Raw genomic sequence first — 27598 nt, forward strand, 5'->3', positions numbered from 1 at the left:
TTTGTTGAAGCAACTTTCATTCGCTGCCTCAATTACAACGGGAAACGTTTTTTTCAGGGACACGTCCATATTTCTTTGGAAAACAGCCCGAAAGGTGTAAAAGTTCCTTATGACACCATATGTAGTGGCTGGAAAGCACGGTAAACAACTTCCGGTACTTCCCCCCTATATTTAAAAAATATCACTAAAATTATATGCAGGATATCTCTTGAACGGGGCAACTAATTTGTTCCAAACATTGGATCTCCTAATATTTTGTCCAAATTTAGTTTAACTTCTAAAATGGCCCATATCAGTCGTCTCCTTAGAGTATCTCCCCCACAAAAGTTCAACACTAGTGTCTAAGTGCAGTTTAGGGTCTCTTCGAAGATCCTTTGAAAGATCGGTCCTGTTTACAGCGACATTATGTTTTACGTGGACAAGACCATTCTTCCTGGCATAACGGTCCAAAAGTTATACAATGACCCACTGAAATGACTATTGATCGCGATATCCATTGAAAAGATATGACTCCCAAAATAATATCCACTTCTATAAAGGACTATGTCTATCCATTCATTTAAGTACCTCCTCCGCAACACTTTTGAAAGTTTATCCTAGTCCAAAAAGGTCCACAAAATTCTTAAAAGCCCCGAAATACATTCGATCTGTCTGTAGATGAAAGATTCAATTCACATAGGCTGAGGGTATATCTCTGTCGGCAAAGCCATCTGATACTTTTTTACTGGTTGAGATATAAAGGGTGATCCAACTAGAGGTTCCCAAATTTTTTAAAGAAAAAACACAAAAAAAAAAAACGCATTTGAAAGAACATTCTTTGGCATTTATTTTTTTAAGTTTATACCCCATTATTACAAGTCTTCTTTTGTTATATTTTGGATTTACGAACAGATAAAGAGCGTTCCGCTTAACTTAAAGTTAAAAGTGATGATTGAATTTCAAGGAGGAGCTTCTTGGTATAACCTTTCAATGCAAAAAGTATATTTTAATGCCTCCAAATTGGTGTATTTTACGTTTTCAAATCCATCAGATAGTCAAAGAACACATATAATAACGGCCCCATGGCTATCAAATGTTGGCCGCGTCTACGTCTTAGACGGTCTGTGCGTAGAGTAAAATTTTCGCTGAATCATTCGAACATTTCGACGGGTAACTAATTTATGACATGCGTGATGTTTTGACCTAGGGCCTGAATCGAAGCGGGGTTGTCCGCATACACTTTAGACTTTACATATCGCCACAGGAAAAAGTCTAGCGGTGTGATATCATACGATCTTGGTGGCCAATGGAACGTCCCAAAACCTGTCTGCTCATCGAAGTGTTCTCTTAATCAATCCATTGAATGATGCCATGTGGGGAAGTAGCGTTGTCTTGTTGAAACCAAAATGTCGCCGAGATCACGAGCTTCATTTTCAGGCATCAAATAGTCGGCTATCATAGTCGCCATTGACGGTTACGTTCTCTCCGACATGATTTTTGAAGAAATGTGGGCTGTTGATTCTACCAGCGAATAAACCACATGAAACCGTTGTTTCTTCTGTATAAAGTGACACCTCTTGAATATTTTTAGGTTGCTCTTAAAACAAACGTGGCTACTTTAATTGTTTAAATACCCATAAAGTCAGAAATTGGCCTCATAGCTGAACAAAATTTAGCTCGAAACACCCTCCTCAAAGAACGTGGATTTTCGGAATAAAATTGAACGATTAGGAAACACTGTTCAGTCGTAAGTCTTTCCACGATAAAATGCCAAACAATACTAAACAAAAACAAGTAAAAAAGTATCAGTCGGCTTTGCCGACAGAGATATACCCTCAGCCTGTGCAAATTGAAACACTTTTTTTCACAATAAACTTATGTATTTAGGGGGTTTCAAAATTTTGGTCTCGTATGAACCGACAAAAATGTTGATTAGGATTAAAGTTAAAAAATTTTGCTGAAAAGGTACTTAAAGGAATAGACCGGCATAGACCATGGGGGTGCCATAGGGGGTTTTTACACCCTTCGGGCTGTTTTCTCAAGAAGTATGGACTTGCCCCTGAAACATCTTTTACCATCGTAATTGAGGCAGCGAATGTAAGTTGCTTCAACAGAAATCAAAGTGATTCAATAGCAGGTCTTAAAGTGAACTTATCCAAAATTTTGTGTGGGAGGTACGGGATGGAGTGGACAAATATAGTCCATATTCGAACCTTATCTATATCTGGTAGATATTATGAGAATGTGTAAAGTATGGACCAAATCGGTCACTCCCATCAAGAGTTATCGTGCCCACAATTTTTCCGAATATTTTTGAACTTTTGTGGCGTAGGTACCTGAAGGAGTGGACCGATATGGCTTATCTACGAACTTAAACTAAGTTTGGAAACAATATTACGAAGGCCAAATTTTGACCGGAACCGGCATTTCCGTTCGAGAATTATCTTGCGCTTCCACCCACAAACATGGTGTCATCAGTCTATTTTTTCAGGAAGTATGGACTTACCCCTAAGGAAACTTGTACCTTCGTATAGGGGACAGTGAATACAAGATGGTACAACAAAAACCAAGGCGATTCGAGAGCAGGTCCTAAACTGAACTTTTCCGAAATTTTGTGTGGGAGGTACTCGAAGGAGTTTACCAATTGAGTCCATATTGGAACCTCATCTAAGTCTGGTAGAAATTTCATAATGTGTATGGACCAAATCGGTTACTCCCTTCAAGAGTTATCGTACGCACAAATTTTCCGAACATTTTCGAACTTCTGTGGGGGAGGTACCGGAAGGAGTGGACCGATATAATCCATCTTTGAACTTGAACTAAGTTTGGACAAAATATTACGAAAACCAAATTTTGGACCGAATCGGCAGATCCGTTCGAGAGTTATCTTGCGCTGCAACCACTACACACGGTGTCATAGGGTTTTTTGTAACTTTCAGGCTATTTTCTCAGGAAGTATGGACTTGCCCCTAATGAAACTTACAGCGTCGTATAGAGGATAGCGAATACAAATTGCGTAAACAAAAATCAAAGCGATTCGAGACCAGGTCCTAAACTGAACTTTTCCGAAATTTTGTGTGGGAGGTACCCGAAAGAGTGGACAGATTGAGTCCATATTGGAACCTAATCTAAGTTTGGTAGAAATTACACGATGTGCAAAGTATGGACCAAATCGGTTATTCCCTACAAGAGTTATCGTGCGCATAAGTTTTGCGACAATTTTTGAACATTTGTGGGGGAGGTACCTGAAGGAGTGGACCTATATGGCCCATCTTCGAACTTAAATCGAATCTGGACAAAATATTTCGACACCCAAAATTTGAACCGAATGGATTGATCCGTTCGAGAGTTATCGTGCGCACCAGCCAGCCAGACAGACAGGCGGACGGACATTGCTAGATCTACTCAATATTGTCTGAAACGGATATCGTACAAACATACTCTGGGTCTAAAACCATTATTTCGATGAGGCACATTTTTGGTCGTATCAAAGTGTAAATACCCTCTTTAGCCTAAAGGCTGAGGGTATAATGACGTGACAGAATGAAACGACTCACACGTGATCTGTCATAAAAAAAGCTATTGAAAAAAGTACCTCTAGTTGGATCACCCGTTAGAAGTTAAAATTGGGACAGTGCACTGACTGAAACGCCTCCTTATAATCCGTAAAAACTTCCCAGGTGTAAGCTGTTTTCATTTAAAGTTAGTTAGGCGTACCGTGCATGACATAGTTTTATAAGGAGGCGATACAGTTAGTGAATGCATTGTCCCAATTTTAATTTCTATATCTCAAAAATGTTAAAACCTACGAAAATATTATAAAGCTCAACCTTGTACAGAATTTTCACAGCTACAACATTGTCTCAAATCCCATTTCGATAGGACTTTTTGTTTCCAAGCGCTTTTTGATTTTTCTTTTCTATGAACATTGTAGTTTCAGAATCCGCAAAAACTTCCCAGGTGTTAGCACCTTTCATTCAAACTTGGTTGAGGCGCACCGTGATTTTATTAGCCATCAGAAAAAATACTTCCTGCAAAAATTATTTCTGCAATTTTAACTTCCCTTCCTCTCTCCATTGAGAGAAAGATAAATAATATATGTATGTACATATATATGTATGTTTATATAAGAATTGTCAATACTTACATATAAATTCATTGGAGCCCTGTGATCCATTGCCGCTATCAACGCCGTTTACATCGCCATTCGACGTCGCTTCATTCAAATTGGTGGTAATGCTAATCGAAGAGCATTTAAAGCCATCGTTGAAATAAACGTGATCCGAGGCCGGATTCAATTTCATTGTGGAATATTTCGAATTCTTTTATCGTAGCCAGTATAACGAAACGAATTTGTTTTATTTTGCTTGGTTTATTTATTTTTTTTTTTTTTTTTTGCACAATAAAAATATTGATTTTCTTTCTAAGCGGATGATTTGTTTTGTATTTTTTTGGTTCACACTCGTTGTTGTTGCTGTTGTTATAATAATATGTACTTTTAAATCACTTCACAAAGCAAAATACACGTTTTAATTAATTTTTTGGGATGACTGTTGTTTAGGCTGTTTTAAAGATGATTTTTGTGTGTTGTTGCTGCTACTGTTGTTCTGTTGCTCTGTTGATGTTATTGTTGTTGTAAATTCCACTGCTACAATTTAAATAAACAAAAAAATGTTTATTATTTAAATGGAATTTGTTAAGATTTTTTTTTGTTGTGTTTGGATAATTTGTATTTATTTTGTTTAAACATTTAGATGTCTAATGTCTCGCTTAATTATACCCTACACTACAGAGTTGGTGTACTATTATTTGGGGGTATTTATTTGGCAAAAAATTATATGCAAGTGGAATACAATTTTGCATGGAATAAATAAGAAAAACAAAAAAAAAAACACAGAATACCTAGTTTTGTATTTATTTTTAGGGGATTTATTGTGGATGAAAATATATTTAAAAGAATGCAGATATGTAAAATGCATCTGTTATTTTTATTATTGTTGTAATAACAAAAGAAAATTTTTTCTACATTATTGTTGGCCATTGTAGACCTGCGTAACTTTACAAAAAATCCCCCTTTTTTAACTTTAAAGGTCATTGGAGCATTTCTGTATAGGGTATAAAATGATCAACCACACCGATTCTAGTCTTTTGTCAGCTTGTTTTCACTTAGTTTTAATTTAATTGTTAAAACAAATTAGATTTCCGCACTGCTGTTATTGTTGTTGTTAATTTTATGATGTTAAATTTCAACCAAATTTAATTTTCATGAACCGGTGGGTCATTAAACTTGAAATTATTGTAACATAAATTTAAAACAAACTCATGTCATCATATCGTCGGTGTCATGCTTAAGTGTTCCATACGCCATTTTTGACTTTTTGAGATACAGGTCGTTTCTAGGGTTTTCCGGTATGCTCTTTCTGAATATCTAGTCGGCTTTCTCCTACCTGCTCTAGTTTCCGAGATATCCACGCCTCGACGTGAAAGCATAAACTTTTTTCAGTTATGAAATTAATATTTTAAAAACTTACAAGTTTAAAAACACATTTCAAAAATCAGAATTTTAATTTTTGATTTAGAAGTATTTAATTTATTGAGGCAAAGATGGAAAATTTTTTTGTCACTTTGTTCCATGTGATTTACAATGTTTCGCATTTGTGTCATAAGTGCGGATATGGAACAAATCAACAAAAATTCTTTTTTTAAACAAATCTCTATAACTTTTATATTTCAATACATATTCCTCTAATTTCCAAATATGTTCTATATATGTTCTATATACTATTATTAATATTTAAAGTCAAAAATATGAATATTTTCTTTAGTCAGCTCCACGCAGTTGTGACGCAAAACATTAAAATGCTATTATCTCAAAACTGGCAAATGGCGTATGGAACACTTAAGCATGACACCGACGATATGTTGTTGTAGTTTTTTTAACACAGATGCTGTTCATTAAATAAATGTTTTTTTTGGATGATTTAATTGTAATTGACCGAACACCATCCATTAGAAGAGAAGGGAATCCATTACAAAAATCAATGGTTTTTTTTTCAAAATAAAATTCTTTTTTCCACCTTGAGGTCAATATGATATTAAATTAAATAATAAAAGGTATTTGAAAAAAGAATACAAGACACCAATATGTTTGCGGCTTTATCAAGGTGGGGGGCTATTAAAAATTCTTAATTTTCGTGTAAAGTTAAATATTTTTTTTTTATTTTTTATTGTAGCTTCAAAACATTCCATGACTAATTTGTTTGTCTGTCTTTGGAGAGCAAGCGAACCATGAAAATTGTGTAATTAAAAATGGCATTGGTGATTTTTTAAGCAAAGATGAATAAATTAGTTAAGGCTTATAGCGGGGAGACATACATATTTTGCAGATCAAATTTCTCTTTAGAGGAAATGCAAACTAAATTGGTGGGTGACGTATGGGGTAAATGAAGCCAAGGAAAGGTTCTGGCCGATATTAACATGACAAAGTCCGGATTTATTTTGCTCTTGCTGTATCTTAGGTGTTAAAGCTTGACAACAGACAAGGCCTGTCTGAAATTTTGATATACATATATGTCATACATAAACATAAAACATACACTGTAAACCTCGTATACTTATCCAAAAACAATCGGAGACACAAGTAACTGGTTTCAGACGAAGAGACAAAATAAAAAACTCGGGAAGGAACAAAAAATAGTGTTTAAGAAACAGCGTTCGGTTTTAGGCAGTCAGTAAGGACCCGCCGCACAGTGGTTCAGAATCGTTTTTTCCTGGTCAAAATTCTGTAAATATCGAACGAATAGAGACATTTTCATAATTCTTTTTTTTATTAGAAAGATAACACAGTTAGCTTTCAGACGAATTATAAGCGGTCAAATTTGGTCCGGTAGTTGCAGAGAAATTCATGGTCAAAGTTAAACTTTTGAGTTTTTTAACCATTTTTCATCAAAATATGAGTGTGTTTGTGTTTTTTTATATGTTCCTATGTATTAAAGATGGTCAAACACCAACAAATAAACAATAAAATTACCAAAAAACTAAAAAAATTCGAAAAAAAAAGTGTAAAAAAATTTTTTTTCAAAAAATTTAAAAAAAAAATTTTAATTTTTTCAAAAATTAAAAAAATACTCCTTGGGTTTTCATATTACTTATATAACTCGTATAAAAACTCATATACTCAAAAAAATTATAATTTGTGTCAAAAATCTGTAATTCATATGGAAACAGTATAGAAAAACTCACATTTTTTACCCATGTAATTTCAATAAATTGAAAAAAGTGTTCAACGGACTGAACGGGACGGGTACAAAAGTATATATAGGCTGAAAGAGGAGACTCTCGGGCATCTTTCTGTGAAAACAAAGCTTTGTTCCACAAAAGTTCTAGTCCACTAAATTTGGAATTTCATAAAATTTAGTACCTAAGGAAAAATACAATAGCTCATGTTGTGTAAACGCTACGGTAATTTACTAAAAAGATTTTCAAAGGCCACAATCCTACCTACCTCTGCTATAGTTTCCGAGAAATAGCTACGTCTTTCTCTAGAAATTTGAAAAAATTACGTATTTCCCAAAAATGGGGAAAATGTTCGTCACGCCCACACCTTCCAATATTTTTACCTAATTTTTGGGTTTCCTTTGTTTCAATATGTTTACTATCGAATCCCATATAGAAATTAAATATCTTTGACAGAACAAATTTTTGATTTTTGGTTCAGGAAAATCGTTTCCTGAACCATTGTGCGCCGTGACATTAACTGGTACTTGATCATCAGTTGAAAAAGGAAAGAATCCGACCTGTTCACTATCATAAGACGTTTCAGACAAAGAGATAGTATTTCATGTGATCGTTTCAATATCCTATTGGTTAAATGTGACTCATCGAAATAATGGTTTTAGACCCCAAGTATGTTTGGAGGAAATGTGTTTCAGACAATTTGGAGTTGATTTAGCTATGTCCCTCCTTCTGTCTGGCCGGAAAATTTGTGCGCACGACAACTCTTGAAGGACGTCTTCGATTTGGCCCATACCTTGGACATCGTGAAATTTTAACCAGACTTAGATAAGGTTCCAATATGGACTCAATCGGTCCACTCCTTCAGGTACCTCTCACACAAAATTTCGAAAAAGTTCAGTTTAGGACCTGCTCTCGAATCGCTTTGATTTTTGTTGTAACAACTTGTATTCACCGCCCCCACCCATACGACGTTACAAGTTTCATCAGGGGCAAGTCCATACTTCCTAAAAAAATAGCCTAAAAGTTGAAAAAACCCCTATGACACCGAGTGAAGTGGTTGGAGCGCAAGATAACTGTCTAACGGATATGCCGATTCTGTCCAAAATGTGGTCTTCGCAATATTTTGTACACACTTAGCATCATTTCGAAGATAAGCCCTATCGGTCCACTCCTTCGGGTACCTCCCCCACCAAAAGTTAAACAATGTTCGGAAAAATTGTGCACTCGATAATTCTTGATGGGAGTGACCGATTTGGTCCATACTTTACACGTCCTAATATATATACCAGATATAGATCAGGGGCCTAATTACGTGATTCGATCGAGTATTTGCTCGTGAAAAAGATTTCGACACGATAAAAAAGCGGCATGACGAGATTCGATCGAAATCGTTGATCGAATGTTTCGAGAGTAACCGGTAATCGAACTATGAAAACCTATGTGTACTATAGGGAATATTATGAAGGTAGATGTAAAAAAGGTGTTTTTTGAAAGCAAGAACCAAAAAAAAAAACTAAATTATGAATAAAAAATGTAAATATTTGTGGAATTTGTTGAACAATACATTCAATAATAATTTCGGAATGAAGATGTGATATGAAAATAAGAAAATTATTAATTCTTGCAAAATCTTTTTGACATTGTTGTAACGGATTGCTGATACATCTACCTTAATAATCCTCTCTCAAAATAAATGAGAGAGAGTTTGGTGGATGTTTTGCATTAGCCTCTCTGAGAGAATATTTCCTTTGGTAAACAACAGGGGATGAAATGTTTAAAATATACTTCCCTTATACAATAAAGGCTATTAATATTAAATATTTTTTTTCTTTTTTCCAGAAATGCTTATTTTTCAACTTATTTTTTAACGACTGCAAAAGTAATTTTTGGTTAATGATTGCATGCATTTTAATTCTAAATTTATCACAATTTCTCAAAACGACTGCAAAGGAATTTTCCCAATTTCTCTTGTTATATTGTCTAAAAAATGCTGCCAATTATTTACTAACATCGTTTTTCTTCTATAAAACGACAACAAACAACAATTTTTACATTTTAAACAAAAAGACAATAAGGAAATCTTTCATTTTATTTGTTTACGATTGGTACTTTGGCCTCGAGAAATTACTCGATAATTTTACTCGATAACGAATGTTGTCATCCCAACTTTGAGTACTCAGGTCGAAACAACTCGATATCGAATCACATAATTAGGCCCCAGGTTCGAATATGGACTATATTTGTCCTCGCCTTCGGCTACCTTCCACACAAAATTTTGGATAAATTCACTTTAAGACCTGCTCTCGAATCACTTTGATTTTTGTTGAAGCAACTTGCATTCGCTGCCTCAATTACGACAGTAAAAATTTTTTCAGGGACAAGTCCACTTCTTGAGAAAACAGCCCGAAATTTTTAGAAAAACCCTATGGCACCATATATAGTGGCTGGAAAGCTCGAACCGAATACTGCGTTCGTCCACACTTTGGATATCGTAATATTTCTTGGAATATTTGATAAAATTCAAAGGTGGTGCTTCGAGATCCACTCCTTCCAGTACCTCCCCCACAAAAGTTCGAAAATATTCGCTAAATTGGTACGCGCGATATCTCATAGACGTACCAACCGATTTGGTTCAATCTTTGGATCTCTAACTATTGTCGAAACTTAGTTTATGTTCAAATTTGGGCCCTATCTGTCCAATCCCTGGGGTACCATCCACACAAATGTCCAACATTTTTGTGTGGTTATGGGTCTCTTCGAGGATATTGTTACCCAAGGTTTTTCCTAGTGGCCCTGTTTACAGCGATATTAAGATTTTCGTAGGCTAGAATGGTAAAAAAGCCCTATATATCGTATTTCCGCAAATTTTTGAGCTTTAATCCTATCCATATTTTTGTCGGTTCATACGCCCAAAATTGTGAAAAAAAGTATTTCAATCCACACAGGCTGAAAGTATACACTCTGTGTAATTTTTTTGTGTCATGGAAAAATAGCCATATTCTGACACCGCAGCGTAATGGAAGACGAAAAATAAGAAGAACGTGTCTCGGCGTTTTTCCCTTCGAATTTCGCGGTTATGGGCCCCAAAAACCTGAGGCCTTGATGTCAAAAAGGACCATTTTGTCAGGCTCATATCTTCTAAACCGCTAAGAATTTCGGTTTACTCGTGGAGGCAAAGTTCTAGCCCTCATTTTAAAGAATAATAATTGTGAAGACATAAAATCCATTCAACCTTATCTTCAAGGTCAAAATTGTCAAGGTCAAGTTTCCGTTATATTTTTTTTCAGATTTTGGCCTACAGATATCGAACCGATCAAAATTGAATCAAACAACCAACTACCTTAGATCTCAATAAACAACTTTCTAGAACATACGAACCCTGTAGAAATGGTTCTTAAAGGTCAAAATAGCAAAACAAATGCAATGTTTATCTTATTTTTTCGGTTTCTGTTCCATAGAAATTAAACCATTCAAAATTCAAGAAAACATTCAACCACAATAATGTAGCGAATATATCAGTATACAACTTTGTGGAACACCAGAGCCCACTACGAACTGTTCTTAAAGGTCAAAATAGCAAAATACTTTAGAAAATATTAGATTTTTATACTTTTTTCTCCGATTCTGGTCTATGGATACCGAACCGTTCAAAATTCAAGAATACAAGCAACTACAAAAATGTGCCTAAGATCTCAGTTAACAACTTTCTAGAACATATGAACATTCTAGGAGCGGCCCTTTAATCGCAAAATTCCATTAGTTTTACCCATTCTTTCCTGGTCAGGTCCGTAAATAACAAACCTTTCAAATTTTCTAGAGTGTTGAACAGTTTGTTATTTCCAGACCTGAGCATTAACCATAATATAATTGTTAGTGAATTTTGAACATGAAGGACCGTTCCTAGAATATTCATATGTTCTAGGAAGTTGTTAACTGAGATCTTAGGTAAATTTTTGTAGTTAATTTTATTCTTGAATTTTGAACGGTTCGGTATCTATGGACCAGAATCGGAGAAAAAAGTATAAAAATCGAATATTTTCTAAAGCTTTTTGCTATTTTGACCTTTAAGAACAGTTCATAGAGAGCTCTGATGTTCCACAAAGTTGTATACTGATATATTCGCTACATTATTGTGGTTGAATGTTTTCTTGAATTTTGAATGGTTTAATTTCTATGGAACAGAAACCGAAACAAGTAAAAAAGTGTCAGTCGGCTTTGCCGACAGAGGTATACCCTCAGCCAATGTGAATTGAAACTTTCATCTACGGACAGATAGAATGTATTTAGCGTCTCTTCAGAATTTTGTGGCCCTTTTTCAACATATGAACTTGCCGAAAAAAGTGTGGGTTAGGAATTAACACAAATGTTGAACTTTTGTGTGGGAGGTACCCTTAGAGAGAACCGATATGGGCCATTATAGAAGTTAAACTAAATTGGTTGCACCATTCAAGTGATATCGTCCTAACATTTTAGTGACATTTTGGGGGAGAAGTACCGGAAGTTGGGGACCGGTATTGCCCCATGAAACTAGGTTTGGATAAAATATGACGAAGACCAAATATTGCACCAAATCGGTAGAACAGTTCGAGAGCCACATATGGTGACATAGGGCTTTCTACACCTTTCGGGATGGTTTCCCAAGAAATATGGACCTTAGCGAATGCAAATGGCTTCAACAAAGGTGATTGGAGAGCAGGTCTTAAAGTGAACTTATCCGAAATTTTGTGTGGGAGGTGCCCGAAGGAGTGCACAAATATAGTCCATATTCGAACCTGATCTATATCTGGTAGATATATTATTATGTGCAGAGTATGGATTACATCGCTTACTCCCTTCAAAAATTATCGTACGCACAATTTTTCCGAACATTTTTCAACTTTTGTGGGGGAGGTACCTGAAGGAGTGGTCCGATATGGCTTATCTGCGAATTTAAACTATGTTTGGACAAAATATTGCGAAGGCCAAATTTTGGATCGAATCTGCAGATCCGTTCGAGAGTTATCTTGCGCTCCAACCACTACACACGTTGTCATAGGGGCTCTTTGCAACTTTTAGGCTGTTTTCTCAGGAAGTATGGACTTGCCCCTGATGAAACTTGCACCGTCGTATGGGGGGCGGTGAATACAAGTTGTTGCAACAAAAATCAACGCGATTCGAGAGCAGGTCCTAAACTGAACTTTTCCGAAATTGTGTGGGAGGTACCCGAAGGCGTGAACCGATTGAGTCCATATTGGAACCCCATCTAAGTTTGGTAGAAATATCGCGATGTGCAAAGTATGGACCAAGTCGGTTATTCCCCGCAAGAGTTATCGTGCGCACAAATTTTCCGAACATTTTCGAACTTTTGTGGGGGAGGTACCGGAAGGAGTGGACCGATATGGCTTATCTGCGAATTTAAACTATGTTTGGACAAAATATTGCGATAGCCAACTTTTGGACCAAATCGGTTCATCCGTTCGAGAGTTATCGTGCGCACCTGCCACCCAGACAGACAGACGGACGGACATTGCTAAATTGACTCCAAATTGTCTGAAACACATTTTGTCCAAACATACTTGGGGTCTAAAACCATTATTTCGATGAGACACATTTTGCCCGTATGAAAGTGTATATGGTAATATTCAAAAAAGTTTTACAATCGTTGAAGTTGAGGTTCACCATTTAATAAGTCGCGAACGGTTAATATATTTTATAAAATATGAATACATTTATATATATTGAAGTGTTTTAGCTACGATCTCATAATATGGACCATAACAAATAATTTTCGTGGAAGCTGCGCTGGTGGTAATATAAAAAAATGGGAAAAATGTGTGAAGTTTACAATTTTTTTTATGTTCTTTCTTGATTTCTGGCCAAACCACGGAAAATTCAAACCTGTGCTCAAAGAAAGAACTAAAGAATACCCCTTAGGCAATATGGTTCTAGTGTATGACTTTTCGATATATACACTGCATCCCCCTAAAATCGATGCTGAAATTTTGAAGTTTTGATTTCAGTGTTTTTCGAATTTTTCTTATAATTAGATGGTGCAACTAGATAATAATCGAAACTAGTTTATAGGATTGTAGAGCTCGCGATTCCACGTCGTTCGATTTATATCTCATGAGTGTGCTCCATACAGCTTCCTAGTAAAAGGAGTCCAAAAGCGAAAATTTGGTGCGTAAATTTTCTGAAAAAACCCATTTTTTGGCTTTAAAATTTACAACTGTCGTACAGGTACCGCTGAACCCCGCGTGATTTTAGTTTTTACGTGCCGGATCTAATAAGCCCTTCTGCGTTTGAATCCATCCACTAAAACGGCGGATATAGATACCTTGAAAGTAGGAAAATCTGCAAAAATATATTTTGACAATTCCGCGAATTTAACCGCGATTTTCGTTGATTATTTTTACAGAAATGTAATTCTTTATACGCGATTATAATATTTGCCAAAAAGGTGTGTCACAAATTGCAAAGATTCGGGAGCAATATCCCAATTTATCCCAAAATATAATGTGGTGGCACATCCGCAGTTCTTGACGAATCTGTCTAAAATAATTTATATTGACGTATTTTTAATAGGCGGCCATTGAAATCGGATGCACCTTATAATCATATGCACATCGCGTAATTTTTGCCCACTTGAAGGTTTTTTGAATAGTAAGATGCAACTGATGGCACACTTTGGCCGCTGAATGAAACATGGGAAAATCCATGCATATTGATAGACATGGACTCCCTGTATCCGAAAAGCACATGCACCTCAACCGATTCAAACCAATTCGCGAATTATACGGTTTTTAACTTCTATGTTTTTTCTTTGATTGTAATTTCAATATTACTCTCTACTTCTTATTTCTATTGCTTATCACAGAAAGCAAATATACTTTCACGATGACTAATTACTTTTTTCGTAGAAGTTTAAGCAAAATACTTCAGGATTTGGATCGAAATTTAGCGAAATAATAGAATAACCCACAACATTTATTTTTCAAATTTTTCGTATTTAACCAAAAATATATTTTTGAAATAATTTCCAACAATAAGTTTCCGTTCTTTGTTGTTGCTGTAATATGCAAGTTATAAGCGCGATCTTTATAATTTTGGTCTCACATTTTTCTACGCGTTGTCTAGATTCTGTACGTATTTTTAAATTATTTTTTAGAGATTTTTTGGACTATGATTTAGAATAAATAAAATTTATTCCAAGATTTCTTCAATATTTTTTGATTTTCCGCGAAAATAAAAATAAATTTAGCAACTATTTTAGCATCTACGGATAGATATCAAATGCTGCTAACGATTCATATATACATGTTCTTATTAAAACACATAAGGAATTTTTAAATATTTTTTCTTTACAAGAGAGTAAAACCGCATATAACTTTTGAGTGCAGTATCCAATTTTGTGAACGCGAACAGATTTGAAACCACGATTGTTTTCGTAACCCATGTACCAAAAATGGCGGTTGTGCTCGCCAAAAAAGTTTTTAATTTTTTTTCTATGTAATTGTAAAGGAAATTTGAAATTTACCATATACTCTCGTTAGCATAAATGCTGAGGGTATAATGAGTTACAGAATTCCACAACAAATTTAAAAGAACAAGGGATCCAAAAGCCCTACCTTGTAATGATTGTGCTATGGGTACATGTAAATGCCATCAATGTAATACATGGAAATATTTAAAATCAAGCAATTTCATCTTAATTGATGTTTGATTTTTATTTTCACAAAAAATGTGGTGTTTCCATCCCACAATCATCTGTGATAAGATACCGCTGTATCAGAAAAAAATGGAAAGTCAGCAACCGATTTTCAATGTCGTATTGTAGAAGTCGATAGTGGCATTGACATTGATAACAGATATTTAATGAACTTAGTAATTTAAATTACACAAGTTACGAATTTTCTTGTCAATTAGTTGTTAGTCCATGAAAACAGTTCGGTCAAGAAGAACCGCAAGAAATAAAATCTCGTCTAGTAATCAATTGGGTCCCTGACATCCCTTGAATTGGTGAGAGTATAACACACTTTTTAAATATTTTGCTTTCAAGGTTTCAAATTTTTATACCCTCAGCCTTTAGGCTAAAGAGGGTATATACACTTTGATACGATGAAAATGTGCCTCACCGAAATAATGGTTTTAGACCCCAAGTATGTTTGGACGAAATGTGTTTCAGACAATTTGGAGTCGATCTAGCCATGTCCGTCCGTTTGTCTGTCTGTCTTGCTGGATGGAGCGCACGATAACTCTCGAACGGATGAACCGATTCGGTTCAAGTTTTGGCTTTCGTAATATTTTGCCCAAACTTAGTTTAAGTTCAAATATGAGCTACATCGGTCCACTCCTTCCGGTACCTCTCCCACAAAAGTTCGAAAAGTTTGTACGCACGATAACTCTTGAAGGGTGTGACCGATTTGATCCATACTTTGTATAGCGTAAACTTTCTACCAGAGTAATATGAGGTTGAAATATGGACTCAATTCGGGTACCTCCCACACAAAATTTCGGAAAAGTTCAGTTTAGGACCTGCTCTCGAATCCCTTTGATTTTTGTTGCAACAGCTTGTATTCAGTTCCCCACATACGACGGTACAAGTTTCATCAGGGGCAAGTCCATACTTCCTGAGAAAATGACCGGAAAGGTGCAAAAAGCCCCTATGACACCTTGTGTAGTGGTTGGAGCGCAAGATAACTCTCGAGAGGATTTGTGTCTTCGTAATATTTTATCAAAACATAGTTTAAATTCGAAGATGGCCTATATCGGAAAACTCCTTCTGGTACCTCCTCCACAAAACTTCAAAAATGTTCGGAAAAATTTTGCGCACGATAACTCTTGAAGGGAGTGACCGACGTAATCTATACTTTGCACATCCTAATATATCTACCAGATATAGATCAGGTTCGAATATGGACTATATTTGTCTACTCCTTCTGGTACCTCTCACACAAAATTTCGAATCACTTTGACTTTTGTTGAAGCGATTTGCATTCGCTACCTCCATTACGACGGTAAAAGTTTTTTCAGGGGCAAGTCCATATTTCTTGGGAAAACAGCCCGAAAGGTGTAAAAAAGCCCTCATGTCACCATATGTTGCGGTCGGAGAGCACGATAACTCTCGAACTGTTCAACCGATTTGGGGTCTTCGTCATATTATATCCAAACTTAGTTTCATGGCAATACCGGTCCACAACTTTCGGTACTTCTCCCCAATGTTTAAAAAATGTCACTAAAATGCTAGGACGATATGGGGCAACCAATTTGGTCCAAACTTTGGATCTCCTAATATTTTATCAAAATTTAGTTTAACTTCTAAAATGGCCCATATCGGTCCTCCCTAGTGCAGTTAATTCCTAATCCACATTTTTGTCGGCAAGTTCAAATGTCCGAAGATACCTTACATACATTTCGCTTCACATTGGCTGAGGGTATATATCTGTCGGCAAAGGCGACTGACACTTTTTTACTTGTTTTGTTAGTTTTTCACTATTTTGCTTGAAAACGGCTAGTCTAATCGAAAGGGGACAAGAGAAATTCTTGCGGCTGTGAAAATCCTCTACAAGATTTGCTTTCATATTTTTTTCCTAGGTTGTACAATTTTAGAGATATATAAGATTAAGTTGGGAAATTGCAGTCATGTCATTGTTTTATGAGGAGACAGTCAGTGAATTCTCCCAATTTGAACTTCTATATCTCAAAAATGGTAAAACCTACGAAAATACCATGAAGGCCAATATTGTTCAGAATTTTCATAGCTACAACATTTTCTTTAGTCCCAATGCGATAGGACTTGCGGTTTCCAAGCAAAATCGTGAAAACCTAATATACCCTTAAAAATGGCGAATTGAATCGCGATTTATTTAAAAAGCGCTCCGGCGATTTTTTTGTCTTTTGATGTTTCTCGTCTTAAACATTGTAGTTTCAGAATCCGCAAAAACTTCCCAGGTGTAAGCACCTTCCATTTAAAGTTGCTTCAAGAGCACCGTGCTATAAATTAAGATTTACTGCCTCGTTGATGTTTTATTAAAGCAAAATTATAAATGTTTTCAATAACTTCAAAAATTTCAATATATTCGGGACTTTTTGTTTAATTAAAAAACTTGACTAAAATAATGTATTTTGGTCAACGTAGGTATTTCAGGTCATTTGTTTTATTTTTCAACATGCATAAAATATTTTTCAATTTTATTGTCACTTTAAAATTATCATTACAATTTTAGTTTTTCATACTATTTTTTGTTTTATTTATTTATTTACTTCTTTTTTTTGAAAATAATTTTATTAAAATATTCTTTTCTGAAACACAGTTTTATAATCGTTTAATTTTTCAATTCTGTACATTTCTAAAATCACATTTATTTTTCTTTTATTATGGCGAATCATGTTTAATATATTATTTATTTTTTTTTTGGATACAACACCATATTATTTTTGGACATTTTCGAAATAGTTTTCTATGCCATATGTATTTTTTATTATTATAATATTTTTTTGGCGAATTACTCATTTAATTTGCATACTTTTTTTTTAACTGAAAATCTGTAACTGCAACTGCTGAATATTTTTTTATTTTTTAACTCAGTTGTGTATCATTTTCTATTATATATATTTATATTATATATTTCTCTCTTGTTATTATTATTATTTTACACTTGTTACACTTTTTTGCTCTTTATTATTATTAATTTATTTTTATTTTTTAATTTTTTGTTTTATTCACTTCACTTTGTTACTTCGTCCAAGTTTGAGTTGTGACTGTTTTCGTTTATGGCTCAAACCTTGTCTTTTATAAAATCAAAGCGAAAAATTTCATTTTAACCAAGGTTCGTCAACGATCTTGTTGTTGCTGTTGTTGGACATTCAAACAAAATCCACAACAACAACAGCAGCAACAGCTTGAAATAATAATAAGATTTATAATAAATAAAACTCCCGCCTCTCATTTGCTACTCGTATTTGCAACGATCAATCACTCGCACTCTCTGCACTCGTCTGGTGCGATAGACCGTGAATTCATTGTCTCCGGTCGTACTATCGTCGTCGGCGACTTCGTTAAAAGCACGGATCGAAGTCGATTGCTGTTTGTTTTATTATTTGGAACAGACATAACGACGACGACGGGCCACTTCTCTTATTTTCCTGTTGTTTGCGAGAAGTATAGCAATTTTGTATTATTGTTTTTTTTTTATACAACCAGGCTTACGCGTTCTCTTCGCTTGATGTTGCCAGATGTGATGGCATAAAATGGGAAATTTTAGAAGAAATTTAGGTTTTTTGTATGGGAAAATTTGAATTGTAATTAATTAGACATTTTCCATGAGAGTCTGAGCTGAAAAGTTTCTTGCAAAACTCAAAGGGAATATTCAAACTAACCCAATTTTGACTACCCATGACCCTGATTTGCGAATCTGTGCTTCCCTACGATAAAGGTACAGTTTATTCACCGAGAGAAACTTAAAGTACGATCTTTTTACCTGTGGTCCCAACCAGGGACAAAAATTGAAAACAAGTAAAAAAACGTTAGGTTTGGCCGGGCTGAACTTTTTATATGCTCCATCATGAAATAGTCTTAATTAAAATGGAATAATTAGTTTCCTTTCACAATTTTAGGTGGAAACATTTTTCGACCATGGATACCCCAAATGCCTATATTATCTAATCTAATCTAAAAAATGTGTTCAGCCAGGTGAAGCTACCACTTATGGGGCTGTATCAAAAGTGTCTACCTATCTTTACAACTTTTGGTGGAAAAGTTTTATAACTGCAGGGAACCAAAAAAAGTCAATTTACGGGTAGTTCCATCAAACAATGTTGCTAAAACCCTCAAAATACCGAAAATCCGGAGGTACCGTTATATGGAAGCTATACCAAAACATATACCTATGTTGACGATTTTTGGTGGAGAAGTTTCGTGACCACTGAGAACCTCAACTGCCAAATTACAGCTAGTTCGTTTAAAAATTGTTGCTAAAATCCTCAAAATACCGAAAATCGGGAGGTACTGTTATATGGGGGCAATACCAAAACATGGACCTATGTTGACGGTTTTTGGTGGAAAAGTTTCGTGACCACTGAGAACCTCAAATGTCAAATGACAGCTAGTACGGTTAAAAATTGTAGCTAAAATCCTTAAAATACCTTAAATCGGGACGTACGGTTAAAAGGGGGCTATACGAAAACATGGACTTATGCCCATGAATGTCAAATTAAGGCTAATTCGGTTTGAAAATGTGACTAAAAACGTAAAAATACCTGAAATAGGGTGGTACGGTTATATGGGGGCTATACAAAAACGTGGACCGATATAGCCCATCATCGAACTTGGCCTGCATGCAAACAAAAGACCCATCTTCCTAAAGTTTCAACGTCCTAAATCCATTTTTGTTGATAGAGTTGCTAGAGTGATTACCACAGAATTTCTACCAGACTTAGATGAGGTTCCAATATGTATTCAATCGGTCCACTCCAGCGGGTACCTCCCACACAAAATTTCGGAATAGTTCAGTTTAGGACATGTTCTCGATTTAATTTTTATTGTAGCAACTTGTATTCACTGCCTCCTATACAACGGTACAAGTTTCATCAGGCGCAAGTCCATACTTCCTGAGAAAATAGACCGAAAGGTTTAAAACCTCGTATGGCACCGTGTGTAGTGTTGGAGCGCAAGATAACTCTCGAACGGATATGCCGATTCCGTCCAAAATTTGGCCTTCGTTATATTTTATACACACTTAGTTTAAGTTCGAAGATAAGCCATATTGTGCTGCTTCTTCAGGTACCTCCCCCATAAAACATCGAAAAAGTTCTGAAAAATTGTGGGCATGATAACTTTTGAAGGGAGTAAACGATTTGGTCCATATTTTAAACATCCTAATATATCTATCATATATAAATCAGGTTCGAATATGGGCCATATTTGTCCACTCCTTCGAGTACCTCCCGCACAAAATGTCATTTTAAGACATGCCCTCGAATCGCTTTGATTTTTGTTGAAGCAACTTGCATTGGCTGCCTCAATTAGGGACAAGTCCATACTTCTAGAGAAAACAGCCCGAAAGGTGTAAAACCCCCTATGGCACCATATGTAGTGGCTGGAGAGCACGATAATTCTCAAACTGATCAACTGATTTGGTCCAAAATTTGACCTTCGTCATATTTTGTCCAAACTTAGTTCCAGTTCGAAAATGGGCAATACCGGTCCACAACCTACGGTACTTCCCCTCAATATTTGAACAATTTCATTAAAATGGTGTTCACGATGTCTCTTGAACGGGGCAACCAATTTGGTCCAAACTTCGGATCTCCTAATATTTTGTCCAAATTTAGTTTAGCTTCTAAAATGACCCATATTGGTCCTCCCCTTAGGGTACCTGACTAGTAGGGGCGATATCTATCGAAAGGATATGACTTCCAAAATAAGATTCACTTCCATAATGGACTATGTCGGTCCATTCCTCCTCCGCAACACTTTTGAATCTATGCCGTCGTATAGTCGGTATAGCTCGTGGTTCGTACGATGTCCCAGTCAATGCATTTTGGTCCATGGATTTTCGAAGAACTTTTCTGTCAAACACATAAATTACTGACTTATATGCGTGGGTTGGTCTATACATGTTTTGGGTCCATACATCAGGCCGGGTATTTTCAGCATCTTGCGTAATTTTTGTTTGACGAGATGTGGCTTGGGTGCCACGGAGGAGAAATTGTAAGCTTGTCTGCATTCCATAACCAGCGCAGCCAACATCACATTTTTACGATGCAGGGCCTATATACCCAATGCACTTGCCTCCGGTTGGTGAGACCACAAGCCATGTGTCGCCGAGATCAAGTGACGGTGATCCGGCTGTTTTAGATGTGGATGACTTGGCACCTACAGTTGTACTTCTTACAAGTGTACAAAATATTAACGATAGGAAAGTTGACAAACCGACAATGTTTAGGGACAACGATAAAGCCAAACCACTCTATGGCTAACAGGACCGATTTTTTGTACGGGGACGACCTACTCGAGTCTCGAAAGACTATTGAGGATAGCTTATGTAGACAAACCAACTGCACAGACTTGTTCCTGAAGAGCAGAATCAGGACATTCTCCCGGAAGACATGTTATCCAACTTGACCTTAACTGACGACGAGCTGGACACTGCGGTGATCCCAGCCAAGTCTACTGGCTAAGACGAACTAAAAGCGACTGGAGTAAAAGTTCCAGCTGGTTCTATATCAGCGCCTGTCATTAAAAAACTTCCAAGGCTCCAACAATAGTCAATGTTCCCAATTAGAGAACTGCCAGATAAGTTATACGTGTATCTGACAAGTAGGTCTTCTTCATCAGGAGCATGTTCAGGTACATTACATTAGTTCGAGAGAACCTACCCTCATATACCCTGATGCGAACTTCAGGTGGACTAAATACTCCTTCCAGTTCCTGCTGTTGGCAAACCAAAGCCCAAAGGGGGCAGCGGTAGAAAGCAACAAAGTAGAAGTGACGAAATCTGCGGCCCAAAGTAAAAGGGTGAAGTCGGTCTCTACTCCGAAGCCGAGCTCAACCCGGAAGGAATGAAGAAGGCTAAACCAAATGATCCGTAAAGGTAAACATTTTGTGGTCTGACTCTAAGCCCGTCTCAAACCCAGAAGACAAGGAAAACGGGTCCAAAAACCTCCACAGGCTGCAAGGGTGTCATGGTGGCTGGACCAGCTGAAAAACCACCATCTTCTTAGAAGACGGACTAAAGGGTCGATTATTGATAGCAACCTAAATCCAGTGGCGTTACCCACAGAAATTTAAAATTAGAATTTTCCATTTCCGCATTGAAATGCATCCTTTTTTACAAATAAATTACTAGCTTATGGTTCAAAACACTGATATTGAATGAATTTGACCAAAATTTCTTTCGTTTTACTTATTTTAAGTCTATGATTTCCTCTTCTAGCAACGCAACTTCAGTTGAGTTGCTATCAATAATCGACCCCTAAGCTTCACAGCATAAAACTGTGAAACAGGTTTGATCTTCATGGCTGAAGGCCATTGCCCAAGATAACAATGACTTTTCAGGTGGCCAATCCATCGAACTCCTATGCAGTCACCATTGACTATAATGACACGTAGAATAAGGCAACTACCTCCTCGTGAAAAGCCCGCTGACCGCCCGCTGGTTGCTTATCGAAACCGGTTTTTGGAAAATCATTGTTTCTGAAATGGTGGTAAAACAGGGTGACCGTCAGTTCGGAAGCTTTACCTTCAATAGGACGAGCTTTCCTTGTTGAGGTAGTTAATGACATTGGCTTCCTCCATCTGCAGTGGAAAGGGAGCTCATACTGAAAATCCTGGAGTTTCAAAATGCACTTCACCTTACATCTGGCTCTATCACTAGTCTAAACGTAAGGTCTAAGGATAATTGAGGTATGGACATTATGTTGACACGGTGCACCTGAACTAACTCTAAATGAAAGGTACCATCAAAGTTTACACTTTTAGGGTTTTTTGTAGATTTTCCTTGGAAACTGCAAGTTTTATGGAAATGGGACTAAAGAAAATGTTGTAGCTGTAAAAATTCGCTACAAGCTTCACCATTAATGCTATTTTTAAGTTTTACCGTTTTAATGCCCTCCACCATTATATGGAGGGTTTCTTTTATTCCTAGGATGTTTAGTATTGCAAATGGGCTATATCGGTCCACGTTTTGATATAGCCCCCATCGAATGGTACCACCCGATTTTCGGTATTTTGAAGGTTTTAGCCTCATTATCACACCGAAATGGCTGAAATTTGGTACTAAGTATTCGTTGGGGGAATACAACTTTCACCCAGAAATTTGTTGGTATAGGTCCACGCCTTCATATAGCCCCCATTGAACGGTACTTCCCGATGTTCGTTATTTTGAAAGTTTTTGCCTCATTATCACATCGAAATGGCTGAAATTTGGTACTTAGTCTTCGTTGGGGGTATACAACTTTCTCCCAGAAAATTGTCGGTGTAGGTCCACGCCTTCATATAGCCCCCATAGAAAGGTACCTTCCGATCTCCGGTATTTTGAAGGTTGTGGCCACAGCAACCCACGGAAATGGCATAAATTTGGAGTTTAGTCTTTGTTGGAGGTAAAAGCCTTTCTGACTGAAATTCGTCGGTATAGGTCCACGTTTCGATATAGCCCCCATAGAAGGGTACTTCCCGATTTTCGTAGTTCTGAAGGTTGTGACGTCAATGTCCCACCGAAGGACTGAAATTTTGTTATTTAGTCTTCCATGGGGTTATAAAATATTCCAGAAGAGAATTATCAGTATAGGTCCGCGGGTTCCTATATCCGACGAAGCGTACCTATTGATTTTCGGTATTTTGAAGGTTTTACCGAAATATCGGAAATTTGGTATTTAGTCTTCTTTGTGTCTAAAAACTTTCCGCCAAAAATGTTGAGGTATAAATCGACGTTTTGATATAGCCCCCATGGAACGGTACCTCCCGAATTTCGGTATTTTGAACGTTAGCCACATTGTTTTACCGAAATTGCTGAAATTTGGTATTTAGGCTTCAACTCAAACGAACATAAACTAATTGTTCCATTTTACTTCAATACAACTCGTGGTGGAGGGTATAACAAATTCGGCCTGGCCGACAGAGATACAAATGTTGAATTTTGTATCAGTTCGAGAGTTATTGTGCTCTCCAGCCACTACATATGCTGCCATAGGTGGTTTTACACCTTTTGGGCTGTTTTTTCAAGAAGTATGGACTTGGCCTTGAAAAATCCTTTACCGTCGTAATTGTGGCGGCGAATGCAAGTTGCTTCAACAAAAATCAAGATGATTCGAGAGCAGCTCTTAAAGTGAACTTATCTGATACTTTGTGTGGGAGTTACCCGAAGGAGTGGATAAATATAGTCCATATTCGAACCTGATCTATATCTGGTAGATATATTAGGATGAGTAAAGTATGGTCCAAATCGGTCACTCCCTTCAGGAGTTATCGTGCGCACAATTTTTCGGCACATTTTCGAACTTTTGTGGGGGAGGTACCCGAAGGAGTGGACCGATACAACCCATCTTCGAACTAAGTCTGGACAAAATATTACAAGGCCAAGTTTTAGACCGAATCGGCAGATCCGTTCGATAGTTATCTTGCGCTCCAACCACTACTCACGGTGTCATAGGGTTTTTTTGGCAACTTTCAGGCTATTTTCTCAGGAATTATGGACTTGCCCCTAATAAAACTTGTAATATCGTAGGGGGCAGTGATAACAAGTTGTAACAACAAAAATCAAAGTGATTCGCAGGTCCTAAACTGAGCTTTACCGAAATTTTGTGTGGGAGCTACGCGAAGGAGTGGACCGATTGTGTCCATATTGGAACATCATCTAAGTCGGGTGGAAATTTCACGATGTGCAAAGTATGGACCAAATCGGTTACTCCCTTTGTGTGCACAAATATTCCAAACATTTTGGGACTTTTGTGGGGAAGGTACCGGAAGGAGTGGACCCATATAACTCATCTTCGAACTTAAACTAAGTTTGAATAAAATATTACGAAGGCCAAATTTTGGACCAAATCGGCTCATCCGTTCAAGAGTTATCGTGCGCTCTAGCCAGGCGGACGGACATGGCTAAATCAACTCCAAATTGTCTGAAACGGATTTCGTCCAAACATACTTGGGGTCTAAAATCATTATTTCGGTGAGACACATTTTGCCCGTAAGAAAGTGTATATACCCTCGTTAGCATAAATGCTGAGGGTATAAACATATGGCAACCCATAAGTATCTCGTGTTCATTGAGTTCGGTTTTACTTTGAAAAATGTCACTAGAACTCGCGAAATATTTCCGGAGTCATATTGCTGGCCAAAAAAATTGTTGATATTGTTTTTTTTTCTTGCGCTCGTTGGTACGATCAGACAATCGCCGACATTGCTAGATAGATTTTCATATCGTGTTCACAATGACGAAAGAATGAAAAAAAACCGTTTACTTTTGTTGCATTTGTTTTTCTTTACGAATATTTTGTGTAAAAAGCTCAGCTTACACACTTCATTTGAGCTGAGTTATTAGAATTTAATTTATTCTTTCATTCTGTTGCGTAGTTTGTTGGCGGAGTTTTTAATTTATTTATTTTTTTTTTTTGGTTTAAAAGGAAATTGAATTCTTTGCGGTTTTTTGATTTTTTGGGTTTTTACGTTTTGCGCCAATTTGGCCGAAGATAATCGTCGTCAGCATTAACCAGCATTTGTTTTGACGTCTTTCGAGCATTGTTTTAATTGTTTGGGTGATTTGCTAAAGTAAAACGTGATTTGCATGGCCCGGCGACAACAGAAGAGCACCATTTTTCTGATTTTAAGAAAAGATTTCATAGATTTGAAATTCTTTACAGCTTTTGTTGTGGTCATTCGCTGGAAGTGTTTACACAGTTTATTTGTTTTTATGTTAGAAGATTTTTTATAGAGTGATGATATGAGGGATTAAAATTAATTAAATGTTAATGTTTTAACTTCCCATTCCACAAACAAACTATCTGTGTATGTACTCAGCTAACTGGTTTAAATCGGTTTCATTCAATATCCACAAATGGGTAGGTGGTGCTTTGGTGTGTGCCATAAATTATTATAACTACCATAAAATTGAAAGTTGTTAAAGAAATTCCATTGTTGTGTTTTTGGTATTTGATAACAATTTGGAGATATCGCTGAGGTCATTGAAACACATAGTTTGTATGTGCTTCATTCTAGGTTTGCGAATTCCAGAGTCTAGATTCAACTACTTCAATTAGGTAGTATCGACAAGACGTATGGGACATAAGTTCATAACTTGATGACAAAAGTAGTTGTCCAGATGACTAGGGTATTTTTTACTCGTTTGTTGTTTTACCTGCTTTCTGAGATAAGCCCAGATTTATATTATTAGGCAATGTTCTTTGTGGCAATTTCAGTTTGATGAAGAGAGAGAGAGGTGAGGTATATAGGAACACTTCACCAAATCCTCCCTCACTGACAAACTGAAAACTGCAAATGTGAATCGTGCCCAATTATTCCCAAAAAGACAAACAGACAAATTATGACAAAACGTTTAGGGTGTCGAACTCACACTCATTGAATGCCCGGACTTTTTACACAGAAGGTGCACTAAACGAACGTGCGAGGCCGATTTTGCATCGATAACTTCGATAAATTTAAAATGTCCCACATCTACTACTATTTGACCGCCACACAGTGGCTCAAAATCCTGTAACTTTTAAACGGATAAATATATTTTCATAATTATATTTATACCCTCAGCATTTATGCTAACGAGGGTATATGGTAAATTTCAAATTTCCTTTACAATTACATAGAAAAAAAATTAAAAGCGTTTTTGGCGAGCACATCCGCCATTTTTGGTACATGGGTTACGAAAAAAATCGTGGTTTCAAATCTGTTCGCGTTCACAAAATTGGATGCTGCACTCAAAAGTTATATGCGGTTTTACTCTCTTGTAAACAAAAAATATTTAAAAATTCCTATTGTGTTGTAATATGAACATGTATATATGAATCGTTAGCAGAATTTGATATCTATCCGTAGATGCTAAAATAGTTGCTAAATTTATTTTTATTTTCGCGGAAAATCAAAAAATATTGAAGAAATCTTGGAATAAATTTTATTTATTCTAAATCAGAGTCCAAAACATCTCTAAAAAAATAATTTAAAAATACGTACAGAATCTAGACAACGCGTAGAAAAATGTGAGACCAAAATTATAAAGATCGCGTTTATAACTTGCATATTACAGCAACAACAAAGAACGGAAACTTATTGTTGGAAATTATTTCAAAAATATATTTTTGGTTTGGTTATTCTATTATTTCGCTAAATTTTGATCCAAACCCTGAAGTATTTTGCTTAAACTTCTACGAGAAAAGTAATTAGTCATCGTGAAAGTATATTTGCTTTCTGTGATAAGCAATAGAAATAAGAAGTAGAGAGTAATATTGAAATTACAATCAAAGAAAAAACATAGAAGTTAAAAACCGTATAATTCGCGAATTGGTTTGAATCGGTTGAGGTGCATGTGCTTTTCGGATACAGGCAGTTCATGTCTATCAATATGCATGGATTTTCCCATGATTCATTCAGCGGCCAAAGTGTGCCATCAGTGGCATCTTACTATTCAAAAAACCTTCAAGTGGGCAAAAATTACGCGATATGCATATGATTATAAGTTGCATCCGATTTCAATGGCCCCCTATTAAAAATACGTCAATATAAATTATTTTAGACAGATTCGTCAAGAACTGCGGATGTGCCACCGCATTCTATTTTGGGATAAATAGGGATATTACTCCTGAATCTTTGTAATTTGTGACACACCTTTTTGCACATATTATAATCGCGTATAAAGGATTACATTTATGCAAAAATAATCTATGAAAATCGCGGTTC

At 36.3% G+C, this 27598-nt stretch overlaps 1 protein-coding gene across 11 annotated transcripts in view; it reads right to left on the bottom strand.

The window, feature by feature from the left end:
- Esp (Epidermal stripes and patches) overlaps nucleotides 1-27598 on the bottom strand; it is a 198144-nt gene that overhangs the window by 54226 nt on the left and 116320 nt on the right. For 7 of the 11 annotated variants that reach the window (XM_073961867.1, XM_073961872.1, XM_073961870.1 and 4 more), the window contains one exon: nucleotides 4127-4627. In XM_073961867.1, the coding sequence (XP_073817968.1) occupies nucleotides 4127-4283 (157 nt within the window). In that variant the 5' untranslated portion in view covers nucleotides 4284-4627. Of the gene's footprint in view, nucleotides 1-4126; nucleotides 4628-17457; nucleotides 18063-18136; nucleotides 18303-27598 lie in introns of those variants that run through there. The other 4 variants (XM_073961864.1, XM_073961871.1, XM_073961863.1 and 1 more) reach the window with 4 other exon arrangements.

This window comes from Musca autumnalis, unplaced genomic scaffold (assembly GCF_047663935.1).
Source record: "Musca autumnalis isolate F117 unplaced genomic scaffold, ASM4766393v1 scaffold_1, whole genome shotgun sequence".
NCBI lineage: Eukaryota > Metazoa > Arthropoda > Insecta > Diptera > Muscidae > Musca > Musca autumnalis.